This window comes from Ctenopharyngodon idella, chromosome 5, assembly GCF_019924925.1.
Source record: "Ctenopharyngodon idella isolate HZGC_01 chromosome 5, HZGC01, whole genome shotgun sequence".
NCBI lineage: Eukaryota > Metazoa > Chordata > Actinopteri > Cypriniformes > Xenocyprididae > Ctenopharyngodon > Ctenopharyngodon idella.
This window is the reverse complement of record NC_067224.1, coordinates 38,800,586-38,823,610: the sequence shown is the minus strand read 5'-3', so window position 1 is coordinate 38,823,610 and position 23,025 is coordinate 38,800,586. Positions and strand designations below refer to the sequence as shown.

The 23,025-nt window shown below is 36.0% G+C and overlaps 1 protein-coding gene across 1 annotated transcript; it reads right to left on the bottom strand.

The window, feature by feature from the left end:
- Positions 1 to 600: 600 nt before the first annotated feature.
- Positions 601 to 19,993, bottom strand: tor4ab (torsin family 4, member Ab). Its single transcript, XM_051895672.1, has 5 exons — positions 16,406 to 19,993; positions 14,175 to 14,437; positions 14,032 to 14,070; positions 5,741 to 6,079; positions 601 to 3,370 (listed from the first exon to the last, which is right to left on the bottom strand). The coding sequence occupies exons 4-5, from the start codon at positions 6,041 to 6,043 to the stop codon at positions 2,555 to 2,557; spliced, it is 1,119 nt and encodes a 372-aa protein (XP_051751632.1). The 5' UTR covers positions 6,044 to 6,079; positions 14,032 to 14,070; positions 14,175 to 14,437; positions 16,406 to 19,993; the 3' UTR covers positions 601 to 2,554.
- Positions 19,994 to 23,025: the final 3,032 nt, after the last annotated feature.

The window sequence follows — 23,025 nt, the reverse complement described above, 5'->3', positions numbered from 1 at the left end:
GCTAAGAATTGTAGATGTATTTAAAACTGCTATAGCACTTTTTTTTTTTTAACCCAGTGTTAATTTTGAAATACATTTGGCACAGATTTTAACCCTGGGTTAATGCTAACTCAGAATTGCGGTGCCAAAGGTATAGATTAAAAAAGTTTAAAAACAGGATATGAACAGTGTGAAATATGGGACAAGCCAGGATTGCATTAAAATGATTCTTGAATCATTTTAAGTGGAAAAGATGATGGTCTGTTCTTCCTCTTCCTTTTCTAGTGAAAATGTCTAAACATTCTTAAATTAACATACATGTACTTGAGAAGCAAAATGACTTAGGTCTTGTTTTCTAATATATATCAAAATGAAGTGAGTTTGCTTAAAGCAAGAAAAAACAACTGACAGTGGTGTCAGGAATATAATCTTGTTTTTCCTTTGAATTAAGTTTCTTTTTTCTGACCCCAGTTGCAGATTTTTTATTTCTCGGTTTAAGCTCAAACTCACTTAATTTTGGTCAATTTTTACTAAAAACAAGACTTAATATCTTGTCATTTTGCTTCTTAAGTAAATGTATCTTGATTTAAGAATGTTTAGATATTTGTTCTGGAAAAGAAGACAAAAATACTGAGGAAGAACGTCATTGTTTGCAGTGTGAATATCAACTTTTAATATATCATGAATCCTTTGCTAGTACTCAAAAGCACTCATATTTCAAGGCATTTTCTCCAAATTGAAAATCATTTTACATGGAAAGTGTGTGTATGTGTGGTGATCGCGTGACATATACTTTTCGGCCGTGTCTTGAAGTGATTAAAATTGAATCTTGTTATGTTCAGCATTCTCAGACAGAGGGCTGTAGGCAGATACGGGGTGTGTATTTGGGATTCAAAATTATTTGTGGTGGTAACCAGGCTTCTGTCTCACACGAATATATACACACAAAGGTGAAATCAAGATCAACCTGCCAATCAGAGGAAACAAACCCAAACATCAACCAAGTAAAAACAGCAAGCACACCACCAAACACCAATATATCACAGTTTTGCACACAAGAAAACTACCAGAGGCAATCAATGCATTTATAGCTTTTATATTTGATATACATATACATTCACCAACCACTTTATTAAAGGGGACCTATAATGGCCCTTTTACAAGATGTAATATAAGTCTCTGGTGTCCCCAGAATGTGTCTGAAGTTTCAGCTCAAAATACCCCACAGATCATTTATTATAGCTTGTCAAATTTGCCCCTATTTGTGTGTGAGCAAAAACATGCCGTTTTTGTGTGTGTCCCTTTAAATGCAAATGAGCTGCTGCTCCCGGCACGCTTTCCAGAAGAGGGTGGAGCTTAAACAGCTCGTGCTTCGGTCCCTCAACAACAACAAAACTGGAGAATCTCACGCAGCCAAAATGAGGATTGTCAGTAACGGTGTTCAGCCTTACATTGTTCAAACCGGAGTCGGATACTGATGGAGAGACTCAGGAAGAAGTTACAACTTTTAGAATGAAACTGGACGTTTCTGAATGGTTAGTTGATAAATTTATGTAGTTGCTGTGGAGTTGATTCAACTCATCGACTAGCATGTGCCGTCATGTTAATCTTTTGTGCAAATCCAGTGTTGAATTGACCCTCATTTGTGAAGCAGTCCGGCGTAAAATGACGGCATGGTAACAACACTCTACTATAACAACTCTTCCTCTTCTCTAAAGCAGCCCAAGATGACCTCACCCTCATTGTTATGTAAATTTATGTAAATTTTAGGGTTAGTGATGTCACTAACCTGTGAAGAAGCTCGTTGTAGTCCTTAAGCAGAGAATTCTTTAAAAGAAAATATCTCCCTTTGCATTGAACTTTGAGCGTCGTAACTTTACACATGTTGTTGCTCAAACAGCAACATTACACACTAACTAAAGTTAAAAAAGTGAAATCATAATCAACTACCCCTTTAAGTACACCTTGCTAATACCGGTTTTGACCTCCTTTTGCCTTCAGAACTACCTTAATTCTTTGTGGCATAAATTCAACAAGATGCTGGAAACATTCCTCAGAGATTTGGTCCATATTGACACGATAGCATCACACAGTTGCTGCAGATCTATGACGTGAATCTCCCGTTCCACCACATCCCAAAGGTGCTCTATTGGATTGAGATCTGGTGACTTTGGTGAATTTGAATGCTGGTTTGCTGCTCAATAAACATTTCTTCTTATTATTATTATCAGTGTTGAAAACAGTTTTTTTTCAATATTTTTGTGGAAACCTTGATACTTTTTTTTTTTCCGAATTCTTTGATGAATAAAAAGTTCAAAAGAACAGCATTTATTTGATATACAAGTCTTTTGTAGCATTATAAATGTCTTTACTGTCACTTTTGATCAATTTGATGCATCCTTGCTGAATAAAAAAATATAAATTTCTTTGCTGTCCCCAAACTTTTGAATGGTAGTGTCTTTGAAATGTGAGTTTGGCAAGTTGTTTTTCAGTATTTCTTCAGATAGGAGCTGTATTTGCGTAACTGGAAATAGCTGAATGGTGCACATTTTCAAACAGAACTCTCTCAGATCTCTCAAAGCAGGTTAACTTTTCCCACTACTTGTTTGCATCCAGTTTTTGCATACTGTCTTCCAGCCGCTCTGTGATAGGCCAGTTCATCCGCCAGTCTCTCTACATGACTGAGGTCGGGGTAAAACCCTTCCAGGGTCATTTCCTCTAAAAAGCACTGAATGATGTGTTCCCGCTCCAGCAGGGAAAGAGGTATAAGCTCGACCGCTGGCTCCGTCCATAGAGGATGGATGAGAGACAGGGCCCGTCGGAGTGGTTTATGGGCTCCAGCGGTGGAGGCGTTTTGAAGAACATGAGCTGTGATCTCACTTTGCCCCAGACTGCTGAGGAAAATGTAAACCACATTGAGAAACTCATTCGTCTGATCTGACTGAAGAAACGTCTGCAAGATGTCCAGCAGCGGAGGCGGCATTAGTTCTACGTCATCCAGAATGAAGAAGGGAATCTGCTCCTCTTCCTCGGCTTGAGTCACTACCTCAGTTATACGCCGAGCAAGTGCGGAGGCGCAGTGCTGCGCTGCTTCCTTTAGGGGGCAGTGGTGTTTGGATAAATAATGCACCACTAGCTTGTCCTCCACCACGGAGCGGAAGTGCCGTACCAGTAGGCGACCCAGGTGGCTTTTCCCGATACCAGACGCCCCGTGCAAAGACAGGGCGAGGGGCTGCTGGTGGGCATAAGTGGACAGGTAATCGTTCAGATGGTCCATTAGCTCCTCTAGCGCCTCTGGCTGGCCAAACACCTCCCTGTGCAACGTCCTCTCCAAACCCTCAAGATCGTACTTCACAACATGGTCGTCCAGATTCTCAATGGCGTTGTAGACCTGGGAGAACAGGAAATAATTCAAAAGAGAATGGGAAGCCACTTTTATTAACGCTTTGGTTACACTTCATTTTGATGGTCCACTTTAGACATTATACTAACCAGGAATTGACATTAACACTCGCCAAATGCAGGCGGATTTCAGCAGTGGCGTATAACGCCGTCACTCCTACTAGACAGGGTCGAATTTTATATATATTTTACTATTTTCAACTGTAGTCTTTTAAAAAAGCATCTGAAATAATAAACTAAGTGCAATGTAGTGTCAAAAATATCGATTTTTCGATACATATCAATACTGAAATATCTGAAACGCTCCCAATACTCTTTTTCTGCAGAATAGATACACGATACCAGCTGCTCTTTCTCACTCTCTCATCTCTCCAACAGCGAGTTTGACACACAAACCCTCCTCCTCCCCTCCTTCACTTGTTTCATTTGCTCTGGATGAATATGGTTGGTTATACAGGGCTTGAATTTCGGCGTGGGATTGCGCGTATTGCGCATAATTTTACTCATTCCTGCAGAATTTGTGTTTACACCCAAAGTGTGCGCACATAAAGCCGCCTCTCAGAACTAAATTGAGTTCTTTTTCACTGCTTATTGCGCTTAAACAGTCAAATACACACAAAATAATGTCAAAATGTCGGTCCTGGTGATTATTCACATAAACACAGTTATGTTTGAAGTGAACGTAAACAGTTGAGAAAGAAAATGCATGTGTAACAGTATAATGGATCCGTGCGTCAGGCCTTAAAGTGACAGCAGCTTAATATACCTGCTACCAAATTATGAGATAATATTAAAAATATCTATATGGCAGTTTTTCCCCATGGTGTCAATGTCAAAACTGTGGCCAGTGAAAATGCTGAGTGGCTAGTAACTTTGGGTAAAAAATTTAGGTAACACTTTAGAAAACTGTTCCTTCGTTAATGAATAACTACACAGGAACAAATGAGTAATGCATTATTTACACTCTAGTAACTACTATTAACTAACAAGAAATTATTATAACAGCAACTTTTTCCTGTAGTTTTCTTGAGGAAGAAAACTTTGCCAAAGAAAATGCTGTGCAGAAGTCTTAGGCATGCTAGACTTTTCATCAAAAACATTGTTTTAAGACAGTTCTTGTGGATCTTTGTGGACAATACCATCTATTGTCAGACTGCAAAATACAGATCCAAAAATCTCAGTGGATTATTACTATTAATGACAAAATGTATGTTTGGACATGTAAACTGATATCTTGAAGCATCTTAAAGATTGTTTGTGCCTAAGACTTATGCACAGCACTGCCTGGCCCCCAAAAAACAAAAACAAAAAGTCACTGTTTGGATTTAATACTTAAGAGAAAATACTTAAGAGTCTATAGTTGGATCATTATCACAGTGATTATTATGTTTCTAGCATGTTATATGTTTGGGTTTAAGTGGTGCATCAGTTTTTGGTCAAGATCTTTTATTGACAATGCAAGAGGTGATCACTCTGTCAAGTCTCCTCCAGCACATCCCATAGACTTTCAATGAACCCAGAGGTGCCAATTCATGTGTGAAAATGATTCTTCATGTTCACTCCCAACCATTCTTTCACAATCTGAGCCTGATGAATCTTGTCTTTGTCATCCTGGAATATGGCCATGATACGTCTTCCTTACATGGTTGTTTAAGAAACGAAAAGCTACACACTCCATAAATTAGGGTTATAAGAACTGTTGCCAAACATATAAAATGCTAGAAACATAATAATCACAGAAATAATGATCCAGTCATAGATGCTTAAGTATTTTCCTATTTAAATCCAAACAGCAACTTTTTTTTGGCCGGGCAGTACAGTATATATACTGCCTGGCCAATATATATATATATATATATATATATATATATATACACACATATATAAATATATAAAATTTACTTTTTATTTTTCAGTTTCACTTTTTCACTTATTTTATTTTAGTTATTTGCCAAGGCAACATTTGTAATTTTGATTGTTTTTTAAGATCAAGTTTTTCCATCTAATATTTATATTTTATTTTATTTCAGCTTTATTTCAGTTAACAAAAACAAACAGAAGATATGAAAACAAACACAGAGGATATGACAGATATGTATATATGTATGTATGTGTGTATGTGTATATATATATATGGAATAAAATTGAAATTTCTGGAGAATTAACAAACGTTAAAGGTAAAGTGGCACCAAACGGATTTGCAGTATATTTTTAAGCAGTCTGTGACATACAATAACATTGCGTTTAGGGTGTGATAACCTGTTTAGCCAGCCAATGGTAGACAGAATGAATGTTTAAAAGTTTTTTCAATTCCGGCACAAAAGAATTAACACCCAAGGAAAAGAACAGGCAGCATTACCTGGACGAAGACGATCACGCTAAAGAGCACTAGGAAAGGTTTCGCTCGGCTGCGCTCTTTCTTTGGCTTGATCAGAGTGTCATTAGGGAACAGCACACGGGACTTCCTTCGCTTGAACTTTCTGGTTTGGGGGCTCTTAGGATCAGAGGCAGCTGAGTTGACAGCCAATTTGACTGAATTAGATCTCTTTAGATACTTCTTCTTGATTCGCATCATGGCTTTCAGCTGCGGGGAGAAGATAGACGTTCTTTGCCCTTCTTCTTTTTCCTCATCTCCTCTCTCCTTTTCCACCTGAACATCCATTGTAACCCCTTCAAAGTCCACCACCGGTCTAGAATACTGAGAGAAACAAACAAGACCTTGTTATAGTTATATACTTGCATTAATTATTCACTTACCTTTTCCTTCTGAACTTAGGGATAAGTAATTGGTAGGGTTAGGTTTAGGGCTAGGACTAAATTTTCGAGCAGGAATGTTGTTCCAGGATCATTGTTGAACCAGGAACATGTCTTACTTGGCAAAATATCCACTCAAAGCTCATGCAGTTCTGCTTCAGGTCAAGTCAGTTAGCGTGACTGGTTTTGAACAGTCTTACATTTTGCTGTCTCTTGGCAAACGCGTGATAATTAGAGGTAATTAAGATTGAGAGGCTAAATAAGAGGCTGGATTTCAGCAATAAAGATGTGTGTATATAGAGAGTGGATGTAAATTGTAAAGCATGAACCTCAGGCAAGGAAAGTACAAGGCAAGAAAAAGGGCATTTTGGCCTTAAATCAATCTAACTGTTTTTTTAAAGGTTAAATAGCAGCTCAAAAATGCATTTCACTTTCATGGCTTTACAAGGTCATTGAGAAAGTTCTGATATTAAATTATGCTCACATTAAAAGCACATTTCTGATACAGGCTGTAAGTAATGTGTGTGTGTGCGCGCTTCAATGAAAGCTGCACATTAATATACAGTGATTAAACTGACTGGAACTACCTGTGCATTAAACAGTTTTAAAGCACACCTTCCAGCCAATCAGAGTCATGTATTCAGACAGACCATGGTATTATTTGCTATAAACCAAATGATATAATTCCAGAGAATTCCACACCAAAACATTTGGTGATGAATCTCCACACATCTAATATAACAAAGCAAATTTTACACAAATTTTTGCACAAATAAAAAACATTTGTAAATACAAAATGTAAATTAAATACAAAAATAATGAGAATCACACAAATCTTCATGCTGAGAAATAGCCAAGGAATGCCCCAGCTATGTTTCCAACCACCTATTTTTATGCACATTTTGAGATATCGCATAAAAAATCTGGATGGAAACACCAAGATATGCATAAATTCTAAAAATGTGCTTAAAAAATGTATGCGCTCAATTGATAAATTCCTTGATGCACATCAAAAAAAGTCATGTGACTTTGCACGATGGGACAGCATAACTGGACCAACCAGCGGACCGATCTTGTTGCGCATCATCTGAATTGTTGTTTTGGTCATTCTGAAATGCCAGGGCCAAAGTCTGTCATCAAAGTGGTCCGGTATAATTACCTCCTACAACTGTCCTACATGACTTTGTTCCCAAACGGAAGCATCCGCCTACGAAAACAAGATAACATGATCGTGTTTGTAAAAAATAAAAAAATAAAAAATAATGACTTTTCAACAATATCTAGTGATGGCCGATTTCAAAACACTGATTCATGAAGCTTCAAAGCTTTACGAATCTTTTGTTTCGAATCAGTGGTTCGGAACGCCAAAGTCACATGATTTCAGTAAATGAGGCTTCGATACATCATAAGTGTTTCGAAATGTCAATAGTTCACGTGACTTTGGCAGTTTGATACGCGATCCGAATCACTGATTTGAAACAAAAGATTCGTGAAGCTTCATGAAGCAGTGTTTTGAAATCGGCCATCACTAGATATTGTTGAAAAGTCGTTATTGTGTTTTTTTGGCACACAAAAAACATTCTCGTCGCTTTATAATATTACGGTTGAACCACTGTAGTCACATGAGCTGTTTTAAATATGTCTTTAGTAGCTTTCTGTGCATTGAAAGTGTTAATTGTCTGATTGTCTGAACCACTGATTCGAAACAAAAGATTTGTAAAGCTTCGAAGCTTCATGAAGCAGTGTTTTGAAATCACCCATCACTACAGTGTTTGAACCACTGTAGTCACATGAACTGTTTTAAATATGTTTTTAGTACCTTTATGGGCATTGAAAAAGGAAATGATCTTGCTGGCGATGCAGGCCTCACTGAGCCATCGGATTTTATCAAAAATATCTTAATTTGTGTTTCGAAGATGAACGAAGGTCTTACGGGTGTGGACCGACATGAGGGTGAGTAATTAACGACTGAATTTTCATTTTTTGGTGAACTAACCCTTTAATCTTCATGGTACTTTAGACCGCGATGGAAACGCAGACAGCAACAGGTCTGTGGGGAAAAAAGTTCCTCGGACAAATCGTTCCGGGTAATTTCGGTGGAAAAACGGCTTTAGTGATATTTGGCACCAGTTTATCAGGAAGTGACGATTTTGTTCTCTTCGGCTCAATGGATGTGCTTTATGCGATATTCCAATTTTGCACATACGTTAAATTCGCAACTTTGAATAGAAACATACAATTTTAATTGGTTAAATGATCTTATAAATTTATTTCTGATCTCAGAGATAAGCTCTCCTATATCTCTGAATCAGGGTTAAAATTGAAAAAAAAAAGGTGAAAATGTTTTATTACTATTATTACTCAATTGACTTGGCAAACCACCTGGCAACCCATCAGAACATCCTAGAAACTGCATAGCAACGAGCTAAATTTATTCAGAACTAGGGCTGGGTATTGACACAAATTTCAAAATTCGATTCGATTTCGATTCACAAGCTTGCAATTCGATTCAATATTGATTCAATTCGATTCAATATTGATTATTTTGGATATATATAAGGAACAGTACATTTTCTCAAGGAAAAAAAATCTCTCAACTAATGCTGTAAACAATACATGGGAATCAGTTCTACATTACTATAATATTGAAGGTTAAAATTAACTGATTTGTATACAAACACTTAAATTAATGGAAGTTAAGGAAGTTTTTATAATAATAAAGTTACTAACTTAAAAATACTAACTTTACAATTATGTAATTATATTTCTACTCCAATTCGTTTTTTGAAATACATTATTTAAATGGTGGCTGTTATAAAAACTTGACGGATTTATTCAAACATGCATTAAATATTGAACATCATTATAAATTATAACGAATGTGTAATATGGTGCATATTTAACAAAATGCTATTCTCTGGAGTTTAGTTTTCTAGCTGACTAACAAGTTATGTTCACTGAATATGGTTTCTGAGGTAAATGTGACGTTACGTGACATTGCTTACAAGCTGTTTTATTGACGTCTTTCGCGTTTGAAACACTGATTGAGCTATTCCATGAGACAGGATACGGATTTCGGTAAGTTGTACTGTATCTTTGAACGTACCTTTGGGTGTTCATTCATGTTTATTTCGCAGTGTAACTGGTATTAAAGCGGAAGAGATGATCAGTTCACGCGCGCTTCGCGTTGCCGCCTCTCTTGATCTGAGGCTACAGCTATCTGTCACGCCACATCAAACAGCGCCAAAACGATTATTTTTTTAATTTCGTAATAAAATAGACAGAATTTTAAATCTGAGACTTTGTTTCATATCAAAAGTAACAAAGGACAAAGCTTATTGCCATTTATTAGATTGGAAGAGGGCTACAATGTTCTATTCATTCATCAACTGAAAACAGACTAGACTAATCGATTCTTGGGATTTAAGAATCGATATCGTTTCGTAAAAATGATCGATATTTTTAACCCAGCCCTATAAAGTACCTCAGGGATGATGTGTTTTTGTAGGCAAAACCCGGAAGCGAGTTTTAGGACTTCCGGTTCCATCGGCCTAAAGTCTATGGGTTTTTTGAATGGGTTTTTGCTAAATCGCCTGAAATAAGGTCTGTGGTTAACAAAGCCTCTAAATATTTTCACGTTTTGGTCTATGACATAAAACACACCAGTTATAACCCGCTTTTTAAAACCTTTATTGTGTTTTAAAAACGGTGGTTGCTAACAAATTGCTAAAAGGGACTACTTCCTTTGGCGGGGACTTTAGACGTCATCATGACAAACAGGACATTCGGACAGTATTTCTCATGAAAAAGTGCATAAGTATTCATATACAGCGCAGATCATAAACAGTGAGCATGTTTTTAAATAAAGTTTTTTTTAAAATAAAGTTTAAGGAAGCTTGGTGGTGGTGACGTTGATCTGCGACCATAGTGTGCTGTAGTCCGTTTATAGCCTACTGTTAGCTTTTTATATCTGACGACTTTATTTAGGCTTCAAAATGTATAAATGTGGTGTTAACTTGTAAAGATTATCTTGATAGACAAAACATCTAAGTGTCATAACCCTTTGTTAAACACAGAGCTTATTTTTTGTGATTTTCCAAAAGTCTATGGGAAAAATGCATAGGCTTTTGATCGAGGGAACCCGTGCGCCGCTAACTTCCGGATTGGCCTACAAAAACTCGTCATCCCTGAGGTACTCTATTCAGAACCTCTTAGCAATGGCACAGCAATGCCCTGGAAATCACCTATACAAGCATCATGGTGGCATCTTTTGAATAAGCAAACACCACTCAAACTTTGTAATAAAAATTTTCTTCAGAAAATGTAATAATATTGTTTCTGTTTACTCAAGATACATACGTATGCATGCAGGGAAAGTCCATATTTTTCTCACTAAAGTTTTCAACACATTGCTCTCGTGTGTATTATAATCACATCATTCTGAGCTACACATGTCCGGGCAGAGAAAGAGAGGGATATGTTGTCATACAGGATGTATGTGTGTGTGTGATGACTATATCATTTTGCATAACTGTCTATACATTCACACTGCTGTTTTGCATTATGACAAATGTACAAACAGGAAGCTAATGTACTGTATACTACAGCACTGAAATTAAAGACTGAGCTTTTGATTCTATCTGTATAACAATATACCACTTATGTGTTAAATAATGGCCCCAAAAATTATTAGAATGCTTAAAACTGTAAAAGTTTGGTGTATGTAAGTGCTACTGAAGTGGAGATTTCTGGCTCACTGAATGTCATTGCATTAGGTAAGTGTCTATATCTACACTCAGATGCATACTCAAGTGCATGTGCTATCTATCCTAAAGGGATAGTTCACCCAAAAATGAAAATTACCCCATAATTTACTCACCCTCAAGCCATCCTAGGTGTATATGACTTTCTTCTTCCAGACGAACACAATCAGAGTTATATTAAAAATATCCTGGCTCGTCCAAGCTTTATAATAGGAGTGATTGGAGGATGACTTTTTGAAGCCCAAAAAAAGTGTAACCATCCATCATAAAAGATATCCACACGGCTCCAGGGGGGTTAATAAAGGCATTCTGAAGCGAATTGATGCATTTGTGTAAGAAAAATATCCATATTTAAAACTTTATAAAGTAACGAGTTTCCGGCGCGACGAAAGCACTAACTTCCGTGAAGTAGTACACAATGATATGTTGTACTATGCATTATAATGTAGGACAAAGCATAGTACGTCAAGGCCGTAGCGTAGAGCATCATGTGATTGTGTACTACGTCGCGGAAGTTAAGTAAAGTTTTTTGGACACAAGTCGAATGCGTATGGCGCTAAGTTTTAAATAAGGATATTTGTCTGATACAAACGCATTGATACACTTCAGAAGGCCTTTATTAAACCCCGGAGCCGCGTGGAGTACGTTTCATGATCGATGGATGTACTTTTTTGGGCTTCAAAAACTCATCCTCCAATCACTCCCATTATGAAGCTTGGATGAGCCAGAATATTTTAATATAACACTGATTGTGTTTGGCTGAAAGAAGAAAGTCACATACACCTAGGATGGCTTGAGGGTGAGTAAATCATTTTTCTTACACATCATTTTTGGGTGGACTAACCCTTTAGGGCAAGACATTACAGGCAAAAAACATAACTGTCTGAAATGGTTCGATAAAGGAATCAGTCTCTCTGAACCCCTCCTTTCTGAAAACCTACTCTGCTCTGATTGGTCAGACGGCCCAGTCATCACACGTTAGAAACTAAACGCTCATTACCATATCTGAATTTCCGCTCCGGAGCACTTGATACACAGTGATACGAACAGTAACACTGAAAACAGTGTCTTCTCGATATGTCGACAACATGAACCAAACTCTTCCAGGAGTCATTTGAGGGCGAGTCAAAGTAGATGTTAATCGCAGGCAGCCAATAACAAAATGATTTGTAACAAACCTATAGATTTGTGCAGGAAGTAAGACTGGAATTACTGACGACTCGATTCAGGCAGTTTAGAATGAATTCTTTCTTTTAGGAGACAATAACTCCATTTGTCATGCACTTTGATCTTTGAAACTTTGCAGAACTTTTACACTCAGAAAAAGCTACATTACACACTAAATGTAAGGTAATATCGAAAAAGCATAATAGGGGCACTTTAATGCATTTGAGCTATTTGGCTTTTCATAATCTGTTTTTTCTGACTAGTTGAAAGAAAACATACAAATAGACTTTTAAATGTTTATTTTATTGTACTTTATCATCTGTATCTTTAAAGGCCATTTTCTCAAAATGTTTTTTTTCCTCCTGCACAACTTTACAGATTAACTCTAATTTAATCTATATTCTGAAGATTTTTACGGTGGAGTTTGTTCATATATAATATATTTGTTCATGCCTGATTTTATACATTTTATTCCTAAAAACATAGTGCATTTATTTTTTCTGGTTGTTGACAGTATTTACTGATATATGGGGGTCAAAGACATTGAGATGTATGCATCAATAGAAATAGAAAGCACATTAAATGCAATAAAACGTCTACTTTTAAAGGGTTAGTTCACCCAAAAATGAAAATTCTGTCATTAATTACTCACCCTTGTGTCGTTCCACACCTGTAAGGCCTTCGTTCATCTTCGGAACACAAATTAAGATATTTTTCATAAAATCCGATGGCCCATTGAGGCCTGTGTTGCCAGCAAGATAATTAACACTTTAACTGCCCAGAAAGCTACTAAAGACATATTTAAAACAGGTCATGTGACTACAGTGGTTCAACCTTAATGTTATGAAGCGACGAGAATACTTTTTGTGCGCCAAAAAAATCTAAATAACAACTTTATTCAACAATATCTAGTGATGGGCAATTTTAAAACACTGCTTCATGAAGCTTTACGAATCTTTTGTTTCGAATCAGTGGTTTGGAGCTTAATTAGCTTTTAATATGGCATAAATAGATTTTTTTGACAAGATTGTTACACTGAATGACATTTTAGTGGGTGTCTTCTGTAAATCATGGTAAAAATTTATGATATTTAATTTTTGCTCAGAAAAAAGCAAACAAATTAAACAGGACCCATTCTGATGTACTGAAAAACACAATTCAAAGCTGTATTACACTTATTGTTTTGATGCTTGAAAACAATAACCTTGACCCATGGAGTGATAAAAAGATACGATACAATATGATACCCGAAAGGAAATTATGGTGTTGCAGCAGCAAAAACACAAACACACACACAAACCAATAAAGCAAGATAAAATACAATAAAAATCATCTACACATAGCAAATATAAATGTACACTTCTGCAAAAGCCTTTAACTCAAAGAAGTTGACAAAATGAAAGAAAATTTTTGAACCTGGATTTACGCAAGGTTTAGATTTCTGTATGTAAATGTATGCAAATTAGAGCATATTTGATTAGACACTGCCTTATTTGTATATTTAAATGTAACATTTCAGAAAACTTGTGATATAAAAAATGCAATTCTTAATGTAATCAATCAATCAACTGGAAAGTTATGGTGATATTCTTTTTTTTTTTTTTACCCTATTCACCTGCATGTCTTGCCTTAAATATAAATGCTCCCTGATCTAATGCAAAGACATTCATTAAGCATGAAAACTCTGAAGCCACTACAGATGCATATATAAAAACATAACTGTATATTTCCATTTTTCAAAGGATGGATGAAGAATGGTGTTTGTTTGCATGCAGCTCTGTGAGGGCAGTTATGCAAACTTCACCATGCAAATGGTGACCATTGCACAGAAGCACTAACGTAAAAAATTAATATGGAGACAGGGGATTACAAAAAACATGCTATGGTTTTCTTTTTTGTCAACATCATGGTCAGATGTCTGAACTTGCCTGATTGTATAGATATGAAATACAACATGGGCCTTTACCTTGCATGGATGAGTCTGGTACCACCTGCAACGATATCACTGTGATAAAGAGAAATACGTGATGGTCTATGAACAACGAGATCAAACCAAAAATTGAAAAAAAAGAAAGAAAAGAAGATGAGACAGAAAACAGAGATTGTTACCTTCAAAGCTGCATGAGGCCGTCTACTTGCTTCCTTCTCCTTGAGTGTTGGTTCTTGTCCTCAAAGATGGTGATTTTGATGATGATGATTGATATGAAGTAGACGATGATCCAAACACACATGCACACCTTTCGGCTACCTGTTCACTCCTCCTATGTCCATCACACCATCTCTGTGTTTGAGCTCCACCCTCTCGCTCCACTGTCACTTCACGTCTCTCTTTCCGTTTTCCTTTCCTTGTCCCATGAACCACAAACAGCAGCCTATATCAGTGTCATTCAGATTCAGATGGAAAAAAGTCACTATGGAGTTCATATAGAAAATCATGCATGTTTTAAAGCAACTTTTAGACTGTAATTTGAAATAGTATAAATAACCGTATTATGAATATTTACAGTTTCAGGTTAAGTCTATTAGAGCAAGGAAAGTTGGTTTGCCGTTTGCAGTCATTGATGCTAGTATGCCATGTATGACTGTTAATTAAAATCTCTTATAACCATGTAAAGCCTGCCATATAAAATAATAATCAGAAACCTTTAGACAAAGTGTTGAAAACATTTGTAGTATTATATTTGATACCTCAGGCTTTTATGGCTCATTTAGTATGATATAGTGAGAATATGGAGCTCATATTTGAAAAACACCGCAGCTGTTTTATTCAGAAGCCCAAATTGAGCAAAATTAGGGTTTTTTTTTTTTTTTTACTTGAAATAGTTAAAGGATTAGTTCACTTTAAAATGAAAATTACACCAAACTTTACTCACCCTTCAGCTATACTAGGTGTAGGGTTAAAGGATTAGTTCACTTCTGGATGACATGGGGGTGAGTAAATTATCAGGAAGTGAACTAATCCTTTAATTCAGGGTGATTGGGATACTTTTTGAAATTGAGATAATTTGGAAAAAGTGTCCCAATCAACCTGAATTCACCCTATATGACTTTCTTCTTTTTGATGAACACAGGTGGTCTGGCGGAAGCGAGATATTTTACTTTATAACTTGTTAAATATGAATATATTTCTTACACAAACGCATCGCTTCGCTTCAGAAGGCCTTTATTAACCCTGGAGCCGTGTGGAGTATGTTTTGCTTTGGATGGATGCACTTTCATGAGCTTCATAGTCGTTGTTTCCCATTCACTGCCATTATAAAGCTTGGATGTGTCAGGATATTAATATAACTCCGATTGTGTTCATCAGAAAGAGGAAAGTCATATACACCTAGGATGGCTTGAGGGTGATTAAAGCTTGGGGTAATTTTCATTTTAAAGTCAACTAATCCTTTAACCCTGGGTCATTCTAAATGGTTAACAATTAATCATGGGTATTCATAAACTGACGTTTCACACTGTACATTCCTAACCTAACCCTGGGTTAATGTTCTTATTTGCATATTTGCGATGTCAGTGTCACTGTTTGGATGAACGCAGCACACGACCTGTTTACATGAAGGCTCTAGCATCGCGCATCCTCGTATAGCCAACTGTATATCGAGTTTATACTGAATGAACATTTCGGACTATAAATATAGGAATGAAATGGTCTCTTCTTCACACAAAAAGGCTTTTCACCCTGCACTTAACCCAGGGTTATTATTCATACTAAAATGCCTTTTACTTGCTAAAAAGTATAAACTATCAATCTGACGACAGAAGACATGTATTAGATAGTGTTCAACAGGTTTTAAAGCAAAGTTTTGATCATGTTTATAATTTACAGGCCTTAAGAAATTTGTGTATCAAACATGATAGGCTGTAAACCTGGAGATACAGTAATGTTACTGGTTCCCATCATATTTCATTTAGTGTAACACCACTGACAAAAAGCATGACAGCCAATAGTACCCTTCTCTAATCCTATAATATAATAATCTTGTATGAATTTATTAATAGAACACAGTAAATTAAGATAGATGAGTATCATTTATGGATGGATAAATAAATAAATAAATCAGAGGCCACCATGTCTGAGGAATGACCCATCTCTACACCACTGGCGTATTTGTACATTGTTCACAAATTATCTAAATTAAATTTACATAACTGATCTGTGGGTGGAACAGACAGCGGTATTATTTTGGATTATTTTCAGTCTAATTCACTAATTATTCAATTAGAGTAGTTTAGTAGGAACAACTTTCCTAACAAAATAATGAACAGTGCAGTAGGTATTCCACGTCCAAGCATCCAGACAGAAACAGAACACAAATTTAACCATATCCTTGATATTTCACCTGAGGGACGTTTGTCACAAAGTTCGTCATCTGTATGTCTGTTTGTACACAAAACTGAATGACCAATTGCGTCACAATCTTGAGTGGACACTGAGTTTCTGTTTCCATGGCAACATTAAAAACTGCCAGTGGTGCACTTTTCTGCAAAACACATAATTTAGTATTAACAATAAATTAAATTAATATATAATATAAAATTAAGCAGAAAAAATGTATGCAGATTATTGGTCAAATATATAATTATATCTTAAGTAATCATTGGTCTAGTTATATGTTTACTAGAGAGTGATTCCTGTTTGTATTTGACATGATATTGCATCAGAAAGGAAAGGGACTGATTACTCACCCACTTGGAGGAGCCTGCAGGAAAACACTGTATGTGGGAGGGCTGGTGAGTAACGCTGCTTGTGTGTTTGGGGTAAATTATATTGGCCTTGGCCTCACAGAAGTAAAAGCGACTCTTTCATCTGCCTGAAAGAGCGGTGATATTTACAACATGGTGGGAGGAAGCTTGTTTTCTGTGCCATTTCCATACACTACATAGAATATTTCTTTGTTCCTGCTGTTCAAGAGAGCACGACAGTGACCGCCCACAACCGGAGTGATGATGCTGCTGAAAATTTAGCTATGACATCATAGGAATAAATTACAATTTAAAATATAAATTTAAATAGAAAACACTTAGCTTAAATTGCAAATATAAATTTCACAAAATTACTGTTTTTACATTATTTTTTTGATTAAAAAAGGCACCTGAGACTTCTTTTAAAAACATCAAAAAATCTTACTGACCTCACAGTGACTTTTGGCATATATCATTTCAATCTAAGAGCTCATTGTAGGTTTGTCTTTTATACAATGTATGTTATCTGAAAGGTTTACAGGTTAAAGGTACACTATATGTAACTTTTGACCCTACAGCGGTTAAAAAACAAAACTGCATGCATTTTGCGGAAGAACATTGTTTTGGTTGTGCTTCTGCTCTGCGTGACTGTGCGGATGAATATGGTTATCATACTTCCCACAAAACATTCACTACTTATTTTATTAATAGATATAACCAGTTTAAATGGAAAGAATCTTAATCTGATTAGCTGTAGCTTTATCCATTAATAGTCATGGTACTTCCTTGAAAATAAATTCCAGCACAGTGATACAACAACCATAATGAAACAACCCTTCACAATAGATAATGCTTTACAATGAACTCTGTTAGAGAGCTACATATGGCAATTTATCTGTTCAATAAAATACCTTACTGACCTGCTGAGTAATTAAAACATCATCTCTACATTGCTTTTACAACATTTCAAATCCCTCAGTTCTCGCCATCTCTGAAAAGCCAAGCCAATGTTGATTCTTGTTTTATTACGAGCTCTGTCACTTTCTTATATCCAACAGACTCTCCTCTGTTCTGCGTTTTTTTTTTAAAATGGGTGATTCACCGGAGGTTCGAGATTTAGCGGCTCTAAGTCAACCTTTCTCGTTAGTTGTGACACTAACATATGCCACTCCCACACCACACACACATCAAAGTAGCAGCAACTTTTCTCTATTTACAGATATGACAAGACACACACAGGTGAGTGACGTATCTAAGCAATTTCCTGCAAAAAACCATCCCGACAGGTCTAAAGCATAAACACTTATAACAGGCTTACCATAGTGAATGAGGGTAAAACATAAACACGTTTTGGAAGAAGAACTGGTAATGTACTGATTCATTATTTACTTTTTATTAATTCTGAACAAAAATAGTGTACCTTTAATCAGTAAAAATCAATTTCTCAGTAGAGAAAATAAAGGGTTGGGAGCATCCGAAATCGCATACTTAACTTCCCTACTATATAGTAGGCGAAAAACAGTATGTAACAAAAGAAGTATGTCTAAATTCACAGTGCTCATAAAAGAGTAGGCAAAAAGTACCTGATGACCTACTTTTTCTGGTGAGATTCTGAAGTGTGCATACCATGAATGCTTTACTATCCCATGAGGCCACGGGAGAGGATTTGTGAATGGTGGTGATGTGACGCAACTGATGCTGGTAGGTCTCGTGATAATGACAACATGGCGTATGTCCAGATTACATTCTACACACATTCATACCACTGTTAAACATTTTACTGTGAAATTACAGTATATTCCAGGTTAATATTTGCATTACTTTCACAGTCATTTCACAGTAGGACTTCTCTTGTATCTAACACTCTCAGAAATGTATTGTAAAATCTACAGTACTGCCAATTTCAGTGAAGTTTTTACAATTTTACTGTAAAAAGTAAAGTGACTTTACAGTACTGGAAAACAAAAATGACTGTAAACAAACAATATCACATTCTATTTCTATAGTGCATGTGTACTATGAAGGTACCCAGCATGCAATGCAGCATGAATAGGTTATGCTGTAGAGTTTTTTGATACTTGTTGGTTTTATTTGTGCTGCTGATCTTATTTTTGGTCCACTTTTAGTAATTTGTGTTTTTTTTTTATAGTATAATTTGTTTAGTGTCACCATTGTTGTGTTTTGTAGTATTGATGTCTGTGCATATTTGATGCTTATAAAAAAAAAAAAGTCTTGTGTTGCAAGATGATGTCACACCTTTCAAAGATAAATCTCAGCAGTTGCTTTACTATTGTGACTATTTGATCAATCTACAAACTGTTATGAATTTGAAATAAGATACGGGTAAATCTTCATGCTACAATAACTCTAAAGCGAAATCTTCATATTCATGCTAAGAATAGTTTGACTAACTGAAAATCAGCCAATTAGCTTATTTTTTATTCTAGCTTGTCACTGTTCTAACAAATGTTTCCATTTGTCACACTTCTGACTTGGCTAGATCAGAATTTTGCATATGAATATACAAGGTCCAAGAGCCCAAGCAAATAGAACACTGATCACCATAATGGTGACTTCAAAACAATTACAGTGGTAAACAATATAATTTCTTACAGTGGCATGGTTAAAGACAACTTTATAATGTTAATTCACAGTAAAACAAGAGCAGTGAATTACTTTGATGTATCATTTTGCTGTTGATTAACAGTAATTCGTAAGAAAATGACCCAGCATGCATTAATTTCACTGTAAATTTCCGACTACAGTCATTTATTGTAAAATAATACTCTTTAATCCTGTAAATTCCTGGCAGTGTATATATAGATCATACTTATTTAGCAGTCGTTAAGTAACTACTTATTCAAAATAAATACATACTCAAGAGAGTATGTGTTTTCGGAAGCAGGCAGATTTTTTTTTTTTTTTTTTTGACTTACGGAAACCGCTCTGTTGTAAGAAAAAAAATAAAAACACTTGGAAACATAAAGGAAGTAAGAGCTGTGGTAAACATTATTTTATAGCACTTGGGTCTTGAATATCAATAAACTCTTTATGTTTGGTGTGCCACAGATACACAATGACTCTCATACTCATACAGTACGAAAACTCAAACACGCAGACTCAACACGACCTCCAACAAAAACAAAGATAAGGAACAGACAAAACTCTTGCCGGTTCCCATGAAAGACAGACATAACCAGTTGGCTGAAGCAGACATTCATAACACACACACACACACACACACACACACACACACACACATTCTTTTGTCAAAATCTCTTTCTACACCGGTAACAAGTTCAAAGCAAAAGCACAGTAGCGCATTGTAGCTTCACATGCCGTACACAAGAACAAGAATAGTAGGCCTAACACAAACATGACTACTGTTGTCCGGTCTGGTCACAGTCTCCATGCTAGTTTAAACATCAGATGACGTACATTAGCATTAGCTGCGACAATACAGAGGCAGAGATGTGTCACATAAGTGCGACAACGCATTATGACATCACTGCTCACCCAAACTGTCTGGAAGAATCAGTGGTGATCAGACTAACCCAACATTTACCTTAATACAGTACATTAAAATCATCTCACTGTACAATCAAACTGACTCTAAGAAAAGAACTGGTCATGTCTGTGGATATCTGATCCAAATCCACACAGACACAACGGGCACACCTTATAATCAACATTTATTTTAAGACCAGATGTGTCTTTAACACTTTACAATAAGGCCTCTTTTTTAAACATTAGTTAACTGCATTATTTAACATGAACTAACAATGAACAATACTTCTACAGCATGTATATATGCCTGTTAATCTTATTTAAATAAAAACAATAATTAACTTTATCTCACAATTTAGACTTTTTTTGTCACAATTGTGAGTTTATATCTTGCAATTGTGAGAAATAAAGTCAGAACTACAAGATATAAACTCGCAATCATGATCATTGGAGGAAAGGTCATACATTTTGATATGAAAAAAAGTTTCTAAATTACCTTATTTTTATTCTGTGGTGAAACCAGCTTCCATACTTATGGTTAATTTCAATAGTACATTTTTAAAATCAAATATTAGTTAATGCACCATGTTGTACCTAGCTTATGTTTATTAACCAAATTTATTAAAGATGGCTAATAACAGAAATGCTGTAAATATTGCACAGCTAATGCATTAACTAATGTTAACAAAAGACACCTTTGTGCTCATGCAAAGGGCTATTTTTGGAGCTTTTGCTTATGATGTATTGATTTCAAAATTCGGAAAATCTCCAAATCGCTTAGTGCAAAGTATTACTTCCTTCTAAACTTTTTCATCACATCCTTTTAGCTGAAGTCACAGAAGTTACACGGAAATTAATTTCCCCATTTCTGCGGTTTCAAGAATCGGATTGCACTCATGTTTTCACTGGTTTGTTTGGTTTTGTCAGCCATACAAGGTAAGGGAGTCAGCGTCTGCTTGACAAGCTCTGGTACTTTTCCATTGCGTAGGCCGCGCATTACTGAAGCGCGGTGAAGTTCGGGTCAGATTCGTGAATGAACTCTGGCGAGAAGGCGCCATCTGGTGGATATGCAGAGTAGTGGCGGCTCGCTAACAGACTTGCAGTATTTTTATATGACTCTTATAAACTTTGATAATAATGCTAAAGCTATGTAATTGCTTTGGGCAATGAGACAATATGACTTTAAAGGGTTAGTTAACCCAAAAATGAAAATAATGTAATTTATTAGGCTACTCACCATCATGTCGTTCTACACCCGTAAGACCTTCATTCATCTTCGGAACACAAATTAAGAAATTTTTTATGAAATCCGATGGCTCAGTGAGGCCTCTATTGCCAGCAATGCCACAGAACCTCTCAAGATCCAGGTACTCAAAACATATTTAAAACAGTTCATGTGAGTACAGTGGGTCGGATCGCATTTCAAACTGCCAAACTGCTGAAATCACGTGAATTTGGCGCTCCGAACAACTGATTCGAAACAAAAGATTCGTAAAGCTTCATGAAGCAGTGTTTTGAAATCGCCCATCACTAGATATTGTTGAATAAAGTCGTTTTTTTCACAAAAAGTATTCTCGTCACTTCATAACATTAAGGTTGAACCACTGTAGTCACATGAACTGTTTTAAATATGTCTTTAGTAGCTTTCTGGGCAATGAAAGTGTTAATTGTCTTGCTGTCAATACAGGCCTCACTGAGCCATCGGATTTTATCAAAAATATCTTAATTTGTGTTCTGAATATGAACGATGAAGATCTTATGGGTGTGGAACGACATGAGGGCAGTGGCGCCACCAGAAATTATTAGGGGTGGCCACAGCAAATCTTGGGGTGGCCAAAAAAAAAAAAAAAAAAAAAAAATTATATAGATTATATAAAATTTTTATATAGATACCTAAAAATCTGATATATATATATATATATATACATATATAGGCTTATATATACAGGTGCTGGTCATATAATTAGAATATCATCAAAAAGTTCATTTTTTTATTATAAATTATTTTTAAAAATGAAACTTTCATATATTCTAGATTCCCTACATGTAAAGTAAAACATTTCAAAAGTTTTTTTTTTTAATTTTGATGATTAGAGCGTACAGCTCATGAAAGTCCAAAATCCAGTATTTCAAAATATTAGAATATTTCCTAAGATCAATCAAAAAATGGATTTGCAAAACAGAAAAGTTCAAGTTCTTTAAAGTATGTTCTTTTGTGCACTCAATACTTGATCGGCAGGACATATTACAGCAAATGACTTGCTCCTAGCACAAATTACAGCATCACTGAAGTGTGGCATGGAAGTGATCAGCCTGTGGCACTGCTGAGGCACTATTGAGCCTTCAGATCATCTGTATATTGTTGGATCGACTGTTTCTCATCTTTCTCTTGAAAATATCCCATAGATTCAGGTCAGGCATATTGGCTGGCCAATAAAGCACAGTAATATCATGCTCAGCAAACCACTTGGAAGTGGTTTTTGCACTGTGGGCAGGTGCTAAAGTCCTGCTGGAAAAGGAAATCAGCATCTCCATAAAGCTTGTCAGCAGATGGAAGCATAAAGTGCTCCAAAATCTCCTGGAAGATGGCTGTATTGACTCTGCACTTGATAAAACACAATGGACCAACACCAGCAGACGTCACGGCCCCCCCAAATCATTATTGACTTCAGAAACTTCACACTAGACTTCAAGCAGCTTGGATTCTGTGCCTCTCCAGTCTTCCTTCATACTCTGGGACCATGATTTCAACATGAAATGCAAAATTTAC

What these genes read in the sequence shown, in the direction of transcription:
- tor4ab (XM_051895672.1), bottom strand. Translation starts at nt 6,043, where the DNA reads ATGGATGTTCAGGTGGAAAAGGAGAGAGGAGATGAGGAAAAAGAAGAA. An exon ending in GCGTGATCGTCTTCGTCCAG is followed by an intron (nt 3,371 to 5,740) that starts GTAATGCTGCCT and finishes CTGTTCTCCCAG; the next exon opens with GTCTACAACGCCATTGAGAA.